General features: G+C 44.9%; 2 protein-coding genes across 2 annotated transcripts in view; both read left to right on the top strand.

The window, feature by feature from the left end:
- Positions 1 to 16,287, top strand: part of amrt (amaretto) — a 47,367-nt gene that overhangs the window by 11,381 nt on the left and 19,699 nt on the right. The window lies entirely within an intron of this gene.
- On the top strand, positions 3,666 to 9,512 carry LOC135699384 (uncharacterized). The gene has a single exon (XM_065219633.1). It carries the CDS (start codon positions 3,666 to 3,668, stop codon positions 9,510 to 9,512), a length of 5,847 nt encoding a protein of 1,948 aa, XP_065075705.1.

Genomic DNA, 16,287 nt, shown 5'->3' with positions numbered 1-16,287 from the left:
CCATCGGCGGCGGCGGCGTAGGAATCATTTATGTGCCGGCGGCGGCGGCGTCCCGGCGTGACGCCGTTGGGCTTGATCGGTGGCGGCGGCGGCGGCGTGTATCGGCGTGCCACTATGGTGTCCGTAAAAATATCGCATTAAAATTTTTAACTTAAACGAAAAGTCACTTGAACCGATTATATTTCATTTATATTTCTGATTAGTTACTTCATACATTAGTGTGGGAGTTATTTTGTAACATGATTTTTGCAGTACCGTAAAACGGGGTAACATTGATAGTTTTTTAAGGTATATTCTAAATAATTTTTAGAGCAATGAATGTTTTTCAAATTTTATATTTTTAAAACAAGTACTGAGGATTCAAGAGTCAATTCGTTAGTAATATGTTTAACGGGAATTAAAGTATTTGCACCATTTTTTTAGTTTTGTGACCGAACTTCAGTTTCATGAGTTTGGTTTACTTTGATAATGCTCGATGAATGTAGAAAAAAAAATGAGTGACACTCAAGTTCTTTAAATATGAAACTTTGAATGAGTAGGGAAAATGACGGCTTCGGCATGCCAGACTATGTTCGGCAACCCAAATTGAAACACTATTTTCACTGGATTTTCTTACGAAAACACTTCGCTGAATGCATGCAAACGATTCTTTATGCTTTCAGCTTCACTTTGACTATATTTTTACCACTGAGAAAAAGCAATCTAGCAAGGTTTTCTTGAAATGCAACACACGCACTACAAATTGTAGCTGATTTCGAGTTGCCGATAATAGAACAGCAGATTTACATGCAGTTCAAATAGAACGGTTGCCGAAGAAAAACTGGTTGCCGACAATACTCGCTCTCACTAGAGAAGATTGGAGCTTTGTAAAAAGTTAGAGCAGCTGGCAGCAAAAAATTGTAAACAAACCAATACTGCATATGTGTGCGTTCCTTAGAGAAAAAGGCTATAGAAAGAAGGTTGCTGCTTAGGTTGCCAAGAATACGTAAATTCCCCTATATAATCAGAAAATATCATAAGCAATAAGAATATAACGTTGAATTTGTGATGGCTATATCGGAGATACATTTCATAAGTGATGGTTTGAGTGCTTTTTTAAACTGGCGAAAAACACGAAAATTGTTTTTTAATATGTTTGTTAAATATGTAACACATACTATATAAAAACTATATATGATATCAACGAAAATACCCTAAGCTACAATATGGAACCAATGTTTCTAATTAGGAAAAAGCGCAGCGAGTAAATTTAATCTTTACATTATACTATCAAAATTACCCGCATTATCAAAGATACCCCGTTTTACGGTACACCTTTTCCGGAATGATGTGAGTATTTCGTCGATTCTTTTCATGCATTAGCTTCCCAAAGTAATTCCAACTTGCACTTGATTTTTCGCTGCTATGACTGGTGTCAACAGAAAGGAAAGACAACGATATTTTGTGCAGATTGCCAGACATTTTTCTTAGCAGTATAAAAACTAAACTTTAAATGGCTCCACTTGCGTACACTTCCAAAGCGTACGGATTTGCTATGATAAACTTTGACGTTTTATTTTTGGCGCGATAGCCTTGGTGGAGGGTAAGCAAGTGCACATCAATATAATTGAAGTAAAGTTATTGCGCATCACAAGACAAATTTTATTTATTATTTGTGCGCAAACGCTTATAAAACTACGGTACTACATCAAATCTTTTTAGTGTCTTGGGCGCACTTATTTCTTATGAGCCAGTGAGTAAGTGGCCTGAAGGCACCAAATATATTTATTGTAGATCCGTATAAGTATAAGTGTTTGCGTTCAACTAATATAGTAAATGCTACGCGCATTGTGTAAGTTTTGCACAAACGCTTATAAAACTATGGGTTAATTTTTTTATTGTATATTCTGGGCACTTATTCCTTGGCTCAAAAGGAATAAGTGCACCGAAAATAATACGTAGTTTCATAAATGTTTGCGCATAGCTAATTAATAAAAAAAATTCTTACAATGCACAATACGTAAAAATTATTTAAATCGATTTAAAATCATTGTCTAAAAATGAACATTTCAACGAATTTCGATATTAATATTGTTTTGCTTTATGTGCATACTTTGCAGTTATTGAATATGATATGCAACAAACACAGCTAAAAAAAGTAGTGTAAATTTCCGTTACTATGATGCACATAAATGGAGCGTCATATATCGTACAAGTTTAGATTAAAGATCGCGTAAATTTATGAGACATGTCATGCAATATTCCATATATTGTATGCAACTGTCCACTTTTGTTTGCAACATTTCTTGCAAGCTGCTAGTTTACGTGAAAAGGAAGTTTACATGTACGAATGTTTGCATGCATGGATGTTTACATCGCCAGTAAAATTCAGAATTTTTTGGTGTGTAGGTATCGGGAATCGAGGTAATTGCATTTTCATTAAAAAAAAAATCTAACAAGCACAATCGTCATCGGCGTATGAAAAATTGTCTCGGCGGCGCGCCGACTCGAAATCGTCGGCGGCGGCGGCGTATGAAAAAGAGCTGGCGGCGGCGGCGCACAGGACTAAGCAGTACTAATAATTCGTATTTCAGCTCAATTTTGAGATTTTAAATCTAGGCTTTCAGGAGATCTGAATAGAAGGTTTCCAGGAGATCTTAATAGAAGGTTTCCATTAAAACGTACATTGAGCAAAAATATGTTGAAAAAAAAAAAACAGACGGAAAGGCAATTAATTAGGCCATACAATTTACAGAATAAATAATCTCAAATATTAGGTAGAAGAAGACTTCTCCTACCCGTTAGTTACGTTGGTTTGCGTGGGCGTGTCTTGAATTCCTAGAAATAATCATGGAGAGAAGTTATTGTCTACATAAGCTGTAAGGCCCTTATTCTAGCTCTATCTAGTTTAATTTTTATGCTATCAATAATGAATTGATTGTAAATAACGAAAAAAAATGTTCATACTAACTGTCACAACCCTGTGCCTTGTGACGCACCTCTCCTACCACAACAACCTCGGTAGCAGAATCCACCACAAAAACCTCGCCACCAGAATCCAACTCCGACCGTGGTTTCCAGCTGTCAAACGCGATGATGTGGAAGTTTTTCTTGGTAGGGCAAAAGAGTGAACAACTTCCATGTGGATAGGTGAGGTTTTTTGTGAAAGAGGAACAACTTTGTTTAAAAATTAATTACTCCTACATAAATCTAGATTAAATACTAGGGCGGTGTTTTGCAAACTTATGAACTACTTACAAACTATACTACTAACTACACAAAAGACAAAAGGCAGGTAAAAAATCAAAAGGCAAATCATGCACAGTTTAACCTAACCATAAAAATTTCCCACAGCTACACATAAATAGTACGGATTGTTGCGAGTACGGACAGATTTATTACTAGAAGAACAGTAAACGTAAGTAGCCATCAACATAAACTCGTATATTAAAAAAAAAACAAACACATCTAACAAGTATCCTAAACATAAAGATACACACGAATTGTAGCTTATAGCCCAAGCCCAAACTAATGTATGTATTTCTTATTAATTCTTCCCGAAGGGATTTTTTAACATCCCGTGAAATAAATGTTAGAGAATTGGAAATATTTTTCTTCCTGTCGGTTGCTCGCACAACAAATTAAAAAATCCGTTTATCGATCGGGGGCTTTGGGCGGTGGTCAGTATGTCAAAACGGTCAGAAAGTCAGAAGCGGGGAACTTCTCCGGTAAATAATCCGCCGGTAGGAACAAGCTGCGGTATCTGTAAGAAGCCAGACGATAGTCGAATGGTTGCTTGTGATACCTGTGAACAGTGGTACCATTTCGCGTGTGTCAGTGTGGATTCGAATGTTGAGGAACGGGATTGGAGCTGCGAAAAATGTCTAGTTACAGCAGCTGAAGTCCCAACCGGCACATCTACACCAGTGGCCACGGGGGGAGCGATACCAAAGTCGAATGTCAACAAGCTGCCGGAGACTAGTCGGGATGATCTGTTGCAGAAGCAGTTAGCGGCGATGCAGAAAAGGCTGAAGGAGTTCGAACGTATGATGAAGGACAAAGACGACCAGCGTCTGAAGGAGCTCAGAGATCAACAGAAGAAATACGACCAGGAGCTGAAAAATACGGAGCAACGTGTGCGAGATTTGATGAGAAACCAACTGCGATCAACTGGTGTTAGTGGTAGCGGTTCAACAGCGAGTTCGACTGGCAATCAATCCCTGCAGGCTGGAGGTTCAAGTACGTCCGTTAATCAACTTGATGGAGTGCCGAGAGCGAGTTCGACTGGGAATCCTCCTCCACAAATCACCGTGAACCAGGAAGGCACCGATCTAGCGCAAGAGTTGCAGCTACTACAAGAGAGGCAGGCATTGGAAAGGAAGCATCTAGATGAACGAAGTGTACTACTACAACGGTACGCGAATGTCGACGGAGGAGCAGCTGGAGGTTTCGGTTTGAATCCTCAGACGACGGCGTACCAACCAACTAGGAGCAGTCTCTTCGGCATCCCATCGCTTAGCCAAAGCCAAGTTTCAGCACGTCAAGCGGTAACCAAGGAACTTCCAAACTTTTCCGGGAATCCAGAGGAGTGGCCGCTCTTCCTAGCAAGTTACGAGAACTCGACTAGAATATGTGGGTTCAGCGATGAGGAAAATCTTCTGCGTCTTCAGAAAAGCTTGAAGGGAAGAGCATTGGAAGCGGTGCGCTGCCGGTTGCTTCATCCTACGAATTTACCAGGTGTGATCTCGACGCTGAAAACCCTATTCGGAAGGCCAGAGATCATCATCCACTCATTGGTCAACAAGGTTCGTGAAATGCCAGCACCGAAGGCGGAGAAGCTTAATACACTTATAGACTTCGGAGTAGCAGTGCAAAATGTCTGTGCCGCCATTACTGCGTCAGGTCTGGACGAGTATCTGTGTAACGTAGCCCTGCTCCAAGAGTTAACAGAGAAATTGCCACCCGCTATCAGATTGAACTGGGCGTACCACCGTCAGCAGTTGAACGGAGTCACACTGTCGGATTTTGGAGATTGGCTGGGGAATTTAGTCGAAGCAGCGAGCATTGTCACGATACCTTCCATCAGTGGTCCCAAACCTGAAAGACGCAACCGGAAAGAAGAGAATTACGTCAACGTTCATACCGATAGCTACGCAGTCAAGGATGCCGCTTCGAAAGATCGCCCAGCAGTTGCACTGAAGAGGTGTGCTGTTTGTTCGGAACAATGTAGCGGTCCTGAAACGTGTCAGAAGTTCCTCGATATGGATGTCGGATCTCGGTGGACTATCGTCAAGGAGCAGAAGCTTTGTAGAAAATGTCTACGGAAGCATTTCGGCGCCTGCCAGATCAAATCACCATGCGGGAGGAACGGCTGCTCGTTCATGCACAGTAAATTACTACACGATGATAAACGTTACAGCAAACCCACCGTTCCTGAATCGTCACCAAGCGGAAGTCCACCGGAGAGCTGCAACACACATTCGAAGCCGTCAGCAAAGATTCTTTTCAGATACGTGCCTGTGACAATTTATGGCAAGGAGAAGCAGCTGACAACCTTTGCTTTCCTTGACGACGGATCGTCGGCAACGTTAATGGAGCATAGTCTCATGAAAGAACTCGGGCTCAAAGGCACATCTCATCCGTTGTGTCTCAGCTGGACAGGTGGCCATCAGCGGAAGGAAGAAGAGTCGGTTGTCCTAGCGCTGAAGATTTCTGGTACGCACGGCGCCAAACAAATCTTCGAGCTCCCTGAGGTTCACACGGTTCGGGATCTTTCTCTACCAAAGCAGTCGATGCTAGTGTCACAGTTGACAACTAAGTACAACTACCTGACTGGGTTACCCCTGGAATCTTACGACAGAGTTTCCCCCAGAATCCTAATCGGAATGAACAACTGTCGGCTAGGACACGCCTTGAGAAGCATCGAAGGAGGTGAAAACGAACCGATAGTATCCAAAACCCGACTCGGATGGCTGGTTTACGGACGGTGTGAGATGGCATCCGGTGCATCGACCGCTGACTATAGTGGCTATCATAGTTTCCACATTTGTCCATGCGTTAAGGACGAGGAAACGCAATTGAACGTGGCTCTTAAGAAATACTTCTCGATCGATTCCTTGGGAATCTCCGGATCATCTAAACCGTTACTCTCAAAGGACGAGGAACGAGCGATGCAGATCCTATCATCCGAAACGCGTTTCACTGGAGAGCGCTACGAAACCGGATTATTGTGGCGGTACGATCAAGTGCAGTTGCCAAACAATAAGGCAATGGCGCTGAAGCGGTTGGACTGTCTGCAGAAGCGGATGAAGCGAGACCTCGAGCTGGGTGCGGCAGTGCGAACGAAGATGGCTGAATATGAAGAGAAGGGCTACATTCGGCGGCTTTCAACGGCGGAGAAATCGCAGAAGCATTCGAATGACTGGTACTTGCCAATTTTCCCGGTAATCAACCCGAACAAACCAGGGAAGATACGTATCGTGTTCGATGCGGCAGCGAGAGTTAACGGTGTCTCTTTGAACTCATTTCTCCTTACGGGACCAGATCAGTTGGTGTCGTTGCTTAGCGTTCTCTTCAAGTTCCGAGAATTCCGCGTCGCAGTTGTGGGAGACATCCGAGAAATGTTCTTTCAAGTCAGGATGAAAAAGCAAGACCAACGAAGCCAGATGATATTGTGGATCAGCGGAGATCCTGATGAAGAACCGGAGGTGTACGTGGTGCAAGTAATGACGTTCGGTGCAGCATGTTCACCGAGTTGCGCGCACTACGTTAAGAACCAGAATGCGGACAGATTCGTGGAAGATTATCCAAGGGCAGTCGAGTGCATCAAACACGAACACTACGTCGATGACATGTTGGCCAGCGTTGAGACTGAAGAGGAAGCGGTGAAATTAGCGAGCGAAGTCCGATCCATTCACTCACAGGGTGGCTTCGAAATACGTAACTGGTTGTCGAATTCATCAGCAGTCGTCAAGCGTTTACACGAAACCAGTACCACAGAGAAGGACATGAGCCTTTGTGCGGACATGGCAACAGAAAAGGTGCTAGGCATGTGGTGGGATACTGCCACCGATTCGTTTACGTTCCGAATCTCACCGAAGCACAACGTGGAGTTGCTTTCCGGAAGCAGGATGCCTACCAAACGAGAAGTCCTGCGTATGTTGATGGCGATTTACGATCCTATGGGACTCATCTCCAATTTCCTCATCTACTTGAAGATCCTACTGCAGGAAATCTGGCGTGCCGGATGCGGCTGGGATGATGAAATCAACGGGAAGCTAGCCGAAAGATGGATAACCTGGGTAGAAGCGTTGCCGAACGTCCGACAAGTGAGCGTACCTCGCTGTTACCGCAATGCGACGTCTGCTGAATCTACGAATACCGTGGAATTGCATATTTTCTGCGATGCGAGCGAAAACGGAATGGCTGCCGTGGCTTACTTCAGGTTCGAAGAAAAAGGAAATACGGAGTGCGCGCTGGTTGGCTCAAAAACAAAGGTGGCCCCTTTGAAATTCCTCTCGATTCCGCGACTTGAATTGCAAGCGGCCGTAATAGGCGCTCGTCTAGCTGAATGTATCACTAACTCACACCGAATGAAAATATCGCGACGGGTTTTCTGGACCGACTCCAGGGATGTGGTATGTTGGCTCCGTTCTGATCACCGACGCTACAGCCAATTTGTGGCATTCAGGATCAGCGAGCTACTAGATACAACACAAGTAAACGAGTGGAGATGGATTCCGACCAGAAAGAACGTAGCTGACGATGGGACGAAGTGGGCACGGTTGCCAGACTTTCAGCCAAACAGTCGTTGGTTCCGTGGTCCCGATTTTTTGTGGGAGCCTGAAAGTGAATGGCCTGGCGACGGCGGAGATCAAGGATCAACCACGGAAGAAATCCGTCTCAGCGTTCTTCATCATACAATTACCGAACCTTTGTTATATTTTGAACGCTTCTCCAAATGGAAACGGCTGTTGAGGACAGTTGCATACGTTCATCGCTTTGTGGTGAATCTTCGTAAGCATATCAATAGAACGGCCACAGAACTTGGTCCGCTAACGCAGGAGGAGTTGAATCGTGCCGAGAGCATCATCTATCGACAAGTTCAACAGCAAGCTTACCCGGACGAAATCCAACTGATCTGCAGCAGTAACCCAGGGGTGCAGCCATGGGAGCGTACCTTGCCGAAGACTAGCCCGCTATATAAGCTCAGCCCAGTCATCGATGAGCACGGTGTTCTACGGATGCGTGGACGTATCGATGCTTGCGAGTATGTAGATGAATCTACCAAGAATCCGATCCTTCTGCCCAGGCGCAACTACGTATCCGATCTAGTGCTCGGCGACTACCACGCTAGATACCGTCACCAGAATCACCACACTGCGCTGAACCAGATTCGACTAAAGTACAACATTCCCCGTCTCCGTACAGAGTTCGAACGAGTTCGCAGAAATTGTCAGCGTTGCAAAATTCGGCAAGCGAGTCCCAGGCCTCCAGCAATGGGGAACCTCCCAGCTGCCCGGTTGGCACCATTCCAGCGACCGTTTTCTTACACCGGAGTCGACTATTTCGGGCCGATGCCAGTGATAGTCGGCAGACGTACCGAGAAAAGATGGGGAGTACTTCTCACCTGTATGACAAGCAGAGGCGTGCACATTGAAATAGCACATTCGCTGACGACAGACTCTTGCATCCTAGCGCTACGCAATTTTATTGCTAGAAGGGGTCCACCGCTCGAGATGATTAGCGATCGAGGAACGAACTTCATCGGAGCCTCGAGGGAGCTGCGCGAAGCTCTGAAACTCGTCGACGAGAAGAAACTGATGGTCGAGTTCGTCGGTCTTAACACCAAGTGGACGTTCAACCCTCCGACCGCTCCACATTTTGGTGGATGCTGGGAGCGCCTGATCCAGTCTGTCAAGAAGACCATGAACGATTTCGACCCCCCGCGTTTGCCTTCGGATGAAATTCTTCGTTCCATGTTAATGGAGATCGAGATGATATTGAACACAAGACCGCTCACTGACATACCTCTAGATAATGACACTGACCCCCCCTTAACACCGAACCACTTTCTGTTAGGTTCTTCGGATGGGAGTAAGCCCCCAATCATTTTCGACGACAGTCCCACTGTGCTGAAGCGATCGTGGAAGATGGCCCAGGTATACGCCGACAACTTCTGGAAGAAGTGGATTGACGAGTACTTGCCTACGTTGACACGCAAGACAAAGTGGTTTCAACCGGTAAAACCTATCCAGGAAGGTGATCTGGTGTTGATAGCTGACTCCAAGCTTCCGAGAAACTGTTGGCCGCGAGGACGCGTGGTCAAGGCAGTTCAGGCAACCGACGGACAGGTTCGGCGCGTGACCGTTCAGACGTCGAGCGGACTTCTGGAGAGACCAGCGACCAAGATTGCGGTGCTAGACGTCGGTGCAAACGGTGGTAAGCCACTCGAACAACAGCGGCGTACCGAGGGGGAGTGTCACAACCCTGTGCCTTGTGACGCACCTCTCCTACCACAACAACCTCGGTAGCAGAATCCACCACAAAAACCTCGCCACCAGAATCCAACTCCGACCGTGGTTTCCAGCTGTCAAACGCGATGATGTGGAAGTTTTTCTTGGTAGGGCAAAAGAGTGAACAACTTCCATGTGGATAGGTGAGGTTTTTTGTGAAAGAGGAACAACTTTGTTTAAAAATTAATTACTCCTACATAAATCTAGATTAAATACTAGGGCGGTGTTTTGCAAACTTATGAACTACTTACAAACTATACTACTAACTACACAAAAGACAAAAGGCAGGTAAAAAATCAAAAGGCAAATCATGCACAGTTTAACCTAACCATAAAAATTTCCCACAGCTACACATAAATAGTACGGATTGTTGCGAGTACGGACAGATTTATTACTAGAAGAACAGTAAACGTAAGTAGCCATCAACATAAACTCGTATATTAAAAAAAAAACAAACACATCTAACAAGTATCCTAAACATAAAGATACACACGAATTGTAGCTTATAGCCCAAGCCCAAACTAATGTATGTATTTCTTATTAATTCTTCCCGAAGGGATTTTTTAACATCCCGTGAAATAAATGTTAGAGAATTGGAAATATTTTTCTTCCTGTCGGTTGCTCGCACAACACTAACCGATAATAAAACATCAAGTCTCTTTGTTTACATTGCTCTATAACACTGAAATGCTTATCATATTATATGCCATAGATGGTTCCATTTCTCTTCGAGATAATAATTGCTAATGTTGCATCTTCCATCTCCTCCTCCTCCTATTCCTCACCTCTTACACCACCCACACTCCACCACAAACAAAAAGATCATCATCACTTACCGGTCTCCTGGCTGGTCTTCCCGTCCGCCGGATAGTGTTATTCCAAATTCTTCGGTGGTCTCTCGTCCTACAACAGTTCCTTTCCGACAGAAAAAAAAACCCGCACCACACCTTGCACCGGACAACAATCCAGCAGCAGCATCAAGGCAGGCGATCGGAATTGCTTGTTAGCTTCTAGCTGCTTTTTATCTTGTTCCGTCCGTCCGTCGGACGAAACCCCACGCACACTCTCGGAAGCTCACGGATAGGAAAAAAAAAATGACCAGCCAAAAAACAGCGAAGAAAGGCTAGCACTGCGGCAGCAGCAGCCCGAAAGAATCTTTCGCACAATCCTTCCCCGATCGGAAACGCACCTTTTCTGCGGTCACACTCGGCTTCTCGCGGCTTTCGTCAGTAATTTTGCACCACTTTGCGACAGTTTTACACTAATTTTCACCAATTTTTCGATGGGAGCCACCAATGATGCCCCTTTGCTCAGTGCGCGTTCATCCAAGCTGCGAATATAAAATGGCGAAGCCAAAACGCAAACGCATTGCAATGGGAAACTGGAACGATATGAAAATGAATCGCATGACAGTTGTTGTATGATTTTCGTCATGGGGCTAACTTGGATGATTTTACTTCATTTATGTTCTTGAATTCTTTTTTTGTTAATACCTTTCAAAATTTGAACGGTACTTCATTAAGTGGTTGATGTTATTTTCTTTTATGATATGTATGATGAATCATCCCATTTAATGTCAATTATCAGTCAATCGGGTATCTCATATTATTTTCGATGTTAAAGAAATCGTATAGCTCTGAATGATTAATCATGCAATGACGACATGGTAAATTCGCTCAGTGTATGCTCAACACATGGCGGTATTGTTTTAGCGAGGATGTTTTATATTAAAAAAAATATTCAATGTGTTATATCTGTTTGTCTGTGCTTTAGTCATATCTACAATTTCCGGTGAAAATATATGCCACGTGTCACCCGGGAAGGAGGATGAAGCAATGAGTGCAATTCTACCCGCAGTAGAAGGTAGCGTCAGTGTCGCGGCCAAAAGCTACTTTCTTCTCCGGTTAGAGGGAGTCTTTCGCTTTCTTGTTCAGACACTGTTTTTGATGCTAGCAGCTACTTTTTTCTCCAGTTAAGGAGAGAAGTTTTCTCTCCTAGATCAGAGGTTCTCTAGGTCCTTTTCGGAACCGGGATTTCTCAATATGCTAATGAATTTATTGCTTTTTGTAACTCAGATCCGATATGGGTCTACAAATAAGAATTCGAACATAAGATTATTATCAGACCCCCTTCACTCTTTGGAATTTATAGAGACAGATAACAGCGCCAAACGGTTTGTGACGAGACAACGTTGAACTGCAGCGTTGGAAGAAAACACGCACACCAACATCTATACATGTACGAACCCACACAACTGAGCGGACGGTACAGCGCAAATCAAAACACGAAGCGGTGTCATCACTTATCGTCATCATTCAGCTTCGGCTTCTTCCGTTTGCATTTGCTATCACCGACGTTGACAAATACTTCCTACGTTATAAAATAGGAAAGTAATGATTATTCCAACGTAATTTTTGAATAGACTGCATGCTGCGTTGGCCAAAGAAGACGGCATATTTGATTACGTTCAGCAATGATTTCAATACGTTGCATTTCCAGTGGCTGGGGTGTTGGAATAATTCTTTAGAGAGAGTGAATCCTTTTCCCATGTTTACTTCTATGCTTATTAAGATTTTTTTGAGCACCAGCTCCGCAAATCAACAATTATTATTAGAGATTTGCATCTTACTGATACCGGTGGTATATTGGAAACTCTTTCGCTCAAAAGTAAAACATATTACAAGCACATCTTGATGCGCGCTTGGATGTGTGATGGTTTTCTCAAGTATTCCTGTTGCGTATAAAGTGGTAATGATTGAAAATCGGAACAATCACAAACCAGTAAGAATCTTGCTATCGCAATATAATGATGATCGAGGATGATATCGTCCTCTTTCCTCGGCTGATCATCAACGCCCGCATTGACAGCTGTCATGCTGACAACTGTCAGTTATTGAGCCCAGGTGGTAAAGTTGGCGGGGAACTCCCAACAGCTTCAATGTGCACTCAACAGGTGGCGCTGCGATCACATTCGGGTGGTAATTATATGCCTTGTATGAGGAATTGATTAGTGGGATATCTTGTTAATTTGATGTCTTTGTTATTATCCTTCGTGAAGGATGAACAAAGAGCGAAAAGTAATCTTAATCGACATGCAGAGATATGCGGCGTGTGGGCGTGTTTATCCTACTCGAGCGCATATGCATCCTAAGTATTTTTTTATCCTTTGGTTTGTTTTTTTCCGTCGATCTTGTTTTCCGTGCTGAGCACCAATGCTACCGACGTGCCAGGAAGGCAGCTCCCACACCTGGACCCTACCTATCGACTCATCAACTCATGAACCGGGGACCAACGGCTTTACTTCCCATCCGAAGGAAGGCGTGATCAGAGATGTTATGCCTCAGAACATCCCGGCGGCGCTGACTGGGATTGAACCCAGGCCTGCTAGGGTGAGAGGTAATCACGCTTACCACTACACCACCGGCGCCGTTATGCATCCTAAGTAAATAGTGCAGTCAGATTATGTAAGCGAGCTGTCGTTGTTTTGCAGCGATCCCATCGGTCAAACACATGGAAATAGTATAATATACACACCACCAGTGTAAGGGTTTCCGGCCGGGGTTTGAACTGGTCTTTGGAATGAAAATTTTTGCGGCCTCAGAAATGATCTCCATAAGTTCTTCAATGCTAGTGAGCGCTCAACTTCCGAGCCAAGCAGACGTACTTACGCTATTGCTATTTCTGGAAGTCGATCTCAAGCTATATATCATTTGTCGCGCATCGTTTTTCCATCGCCGAGCCGTAGCGTGTTCCCGCGTACTACGACTCCACGATGGCGCGTCGCGCGAACACATTCCGCATAGTTTATGCGATGTTGCCGAAAAAACCGGACTATGCAAAAGTGCAAAACTTTGTTGGAACCATGTTGGGTTTAAAGCCCGGTGAAGTGCTGAGAATACAGTGTAGCAGAAGTCTCGGGTGTGCCTTCGTGAAGGTCGTCGACCTGGAGCTGGCACAAAAAGTGTGCGAAGAACACGACGGAAAACACGAAGTGCAAGTGGGTGAGGGGAAGACGGTTCCGCTGCGAATAACCAGTGGAGGTGAAGCTGTACGATCTGTCTGAGGACGTATCGGACGAAGCCATCATCAAATTCCTGTCCGCGTACGGTGACGTCATCTCAGTTCGCGAACACATGTGCGGAGGTGATTTGTACTTTCCGGGCATTTCCACTGGTGTTCGGATTGCCAAGATGATCGTGAAACACAACATCGAGTCGTGGGTCACTATCGACAGGGAATCGACGTTGCTATCCTATTTTGGTCAACGTCAAACTTGTCGACACTGCCGGGATTTCAGCCACATCGGCGCCACCTGAGTGCAGAACAAAAAGCTGCTAGTGCAGAAGTCGTATGCCGATGCGACAAAGCAGCCTGCACCAACACCAACCAAACCAAATGCGAAGCCACGGAGCCAAAATCCAACTTTTCAGACAGCAGTTGTTATCGGTTACACAAAAACCAATTAACACGCAGTCGGATACACAATTTCCTCCACTCACTCTCCCCATCATACCCGTATCGGGTCCAAAACAGCCGCCGGAGAAAAGGTCGCTGTCCAACACGTCCGGTCAACAGCCCCCTGATGGTGGGAAGTCCGATGGCAACGAGACAGACGACTCGGCAGTGTCGTCTAGAGGACGCCCTAGAACCAGAAAGCGACGAGATGGTATCGATGACGAGCGGGATCTGGAAAACCAATCGTGAATCCAATCGCCAGCTACAACATCGCTACACGCAGGCAAAAAAACGTAAGAATTCCATAAGAAACACTTATGAATTTTAGCCACAAGAAATCAGTATGAATTTCATTCAATTGCCTTATGAAAAATAATGTTGACAAAAAAATAATAAACCAGAGCAGACTGGAACCGAACCATGGACGTTGAGATAACGGAGCTCGTGTGTTGACCACTCGTCTTTCAACGCTTAAGAAAATGGAACGGCTAAAAGGTTATAAGAGCTACGCTATGTTAGACAAAAATCTTTCATAAGTCACGCTTATGAAATTCAAATTTGTCGTTCATAAGTTGAAACTTATGAAATTCTTAAGTCTATTTGCCTCAGTGTACTATCAATATAAACACGATCACCAACGAAACAAAACTCAACGCCTTCCGAACTTTTATCAGAACGATGGAGCTTGACATCGTGTTTCTGCAAGAAGTAGAGAACGAGCAGCTCTCGATTCCTGGCTATAACGTTGTCGCAAATGTCGATCATTCGAGAAGGGGGACTGCAATAGCGCTAAAAGAATACGTTTGGTTTTCCGAGCTTGGATGGCAGGCTCGTTGCTCTGCGGGTTGAAAACACCACATTGGCAAACGTATATGCACCGTCGGGAACAGCAATGCGTGCCGAGCAAGAACGCTTTTTTAATAATACCGTCGCCTTTTATCTTCGGCACAACACCGAACATCTAATACTTGCCGGAGATTTTAACTGTGTGCTACGATCATGTGACTTGTCGGGCTTCAACAGCAGCCCGCTCTCCAGGCCACGGTACAGCAGCTACAACTCAACGATGTTTGGGTTAAGTTGTACCCCACGACCCCCTCCTCCACATACGTAACGCACAACTCGGTCTCCAGGCTCGACCGCATACACTTCAGCAATGGTCTATGCACGTATCTCCTGAGTGCAGCCACGCATGTATGCTCTTTTACAAACCACAAAGCGCTTACCGCAAGAATATGCCTCCCTAGCCTCGGACGCGAACCTGGCCGCGGTTACTGGTCCCTTCGTCCCCATATTCTCACTGCAGAGAACATCGAAGAGTTCCAGATTAGATGGCAATATGTAACCCAACAGCGACGGAACTTTCCAAATTGGATAACGTGGTGGATATCATGCGCTAAACCGAAAATTCTTTCTTTTTTTCGGTGGTTCATGCTGAACACCAACGTTTGTATTCGCAGCTTCGGCAAGCATATGACAACTATTACCAAAATCCAACGCTGTTGGCTACGATCAATCGTGTGAAAGCGCAGATGCTTACTCACCAGAGAATGTTTTCCCAGCACTTTATGCGTATCAACGATACATTCATCACAGGGGAAAATATCAGCACGTTCCAGCTTGGCGAGAGGCGAAGGAAAAAAACCGTCATAACAGAGCTGGGTATCGAGAACGGCGAGACTCTAAACAGCTCCGAAACAATTGAAAACCACCTGCTAAACTACTTCAGGGAGCTTTACACAGCGTCTGACGAGAGCGAGGAGGCACAATCTTCTTTCCACTGCGAACGAGTGATTCCAGAAAGCGACGAGCGAAACGAGGCGTGTATGGCTGAAATAACAACAGCAGAAATAATGTCATCTATTCGCACATCGGCTAAAAGAAAGGCTGCTGGCAGCGACGGGCTTCCCGTCGAATTGTACCAACGCGTACGTTCGATGTCATCCACCGAGAGTTAAATCTCGTTTTGAACGAAGCTATGACCACGGAGCTCCCCGCTGAGTTCGTCAACGGAGTGATCGTACTTGTACGAAAGAGAGGAACTGTAAACACGGCACGAGGATACCGACCGATCAGCCTTCTAAACGCAGACTACAAAATCCTCAGCCGTATACTCAAATCTCGTTTGGAGATTGTGTTGAGGTCGTACCCGGTTTTGAGCGATGCGCAGAAGTGCTCTAACGAAGGGCACTCAATTTTTCAAGCAACTCTTTCTCTGAAGGATCGCATTGCAGAGCTGATAGCGAGGAAGCGGAGAGGGAAACTAATAAGCTACGATCTCGATCACGCTTTCGATCGAGTGTCCCACTCATTTCTCTATTGGACGATGCGGCAGTTG

Source organism: Ochlerotatus camptorhynchus, unplaced genomic scaffold, assembly GCF_037179485.1.
Source record: "Ochlerotatus camptorhynchus isolate MF236.1 unplaced genomic scaffold, CSIRO-AGI_Acam_v1.1 ptg000010l, whole genome shotgun sequence".
Taxonomy (NCBI): domain Eukaryota; kingdom Metazoa; phylum Arthropoda; class Insecta; order Diptera; family Culicidae; genus Ochlerotatus; species Ochlerotatus camptorhynchus.
Note: the sequence above shows the minus strand (reverse complement) of the source record. Positions and strands in the feature narration are given on the sequence as shown.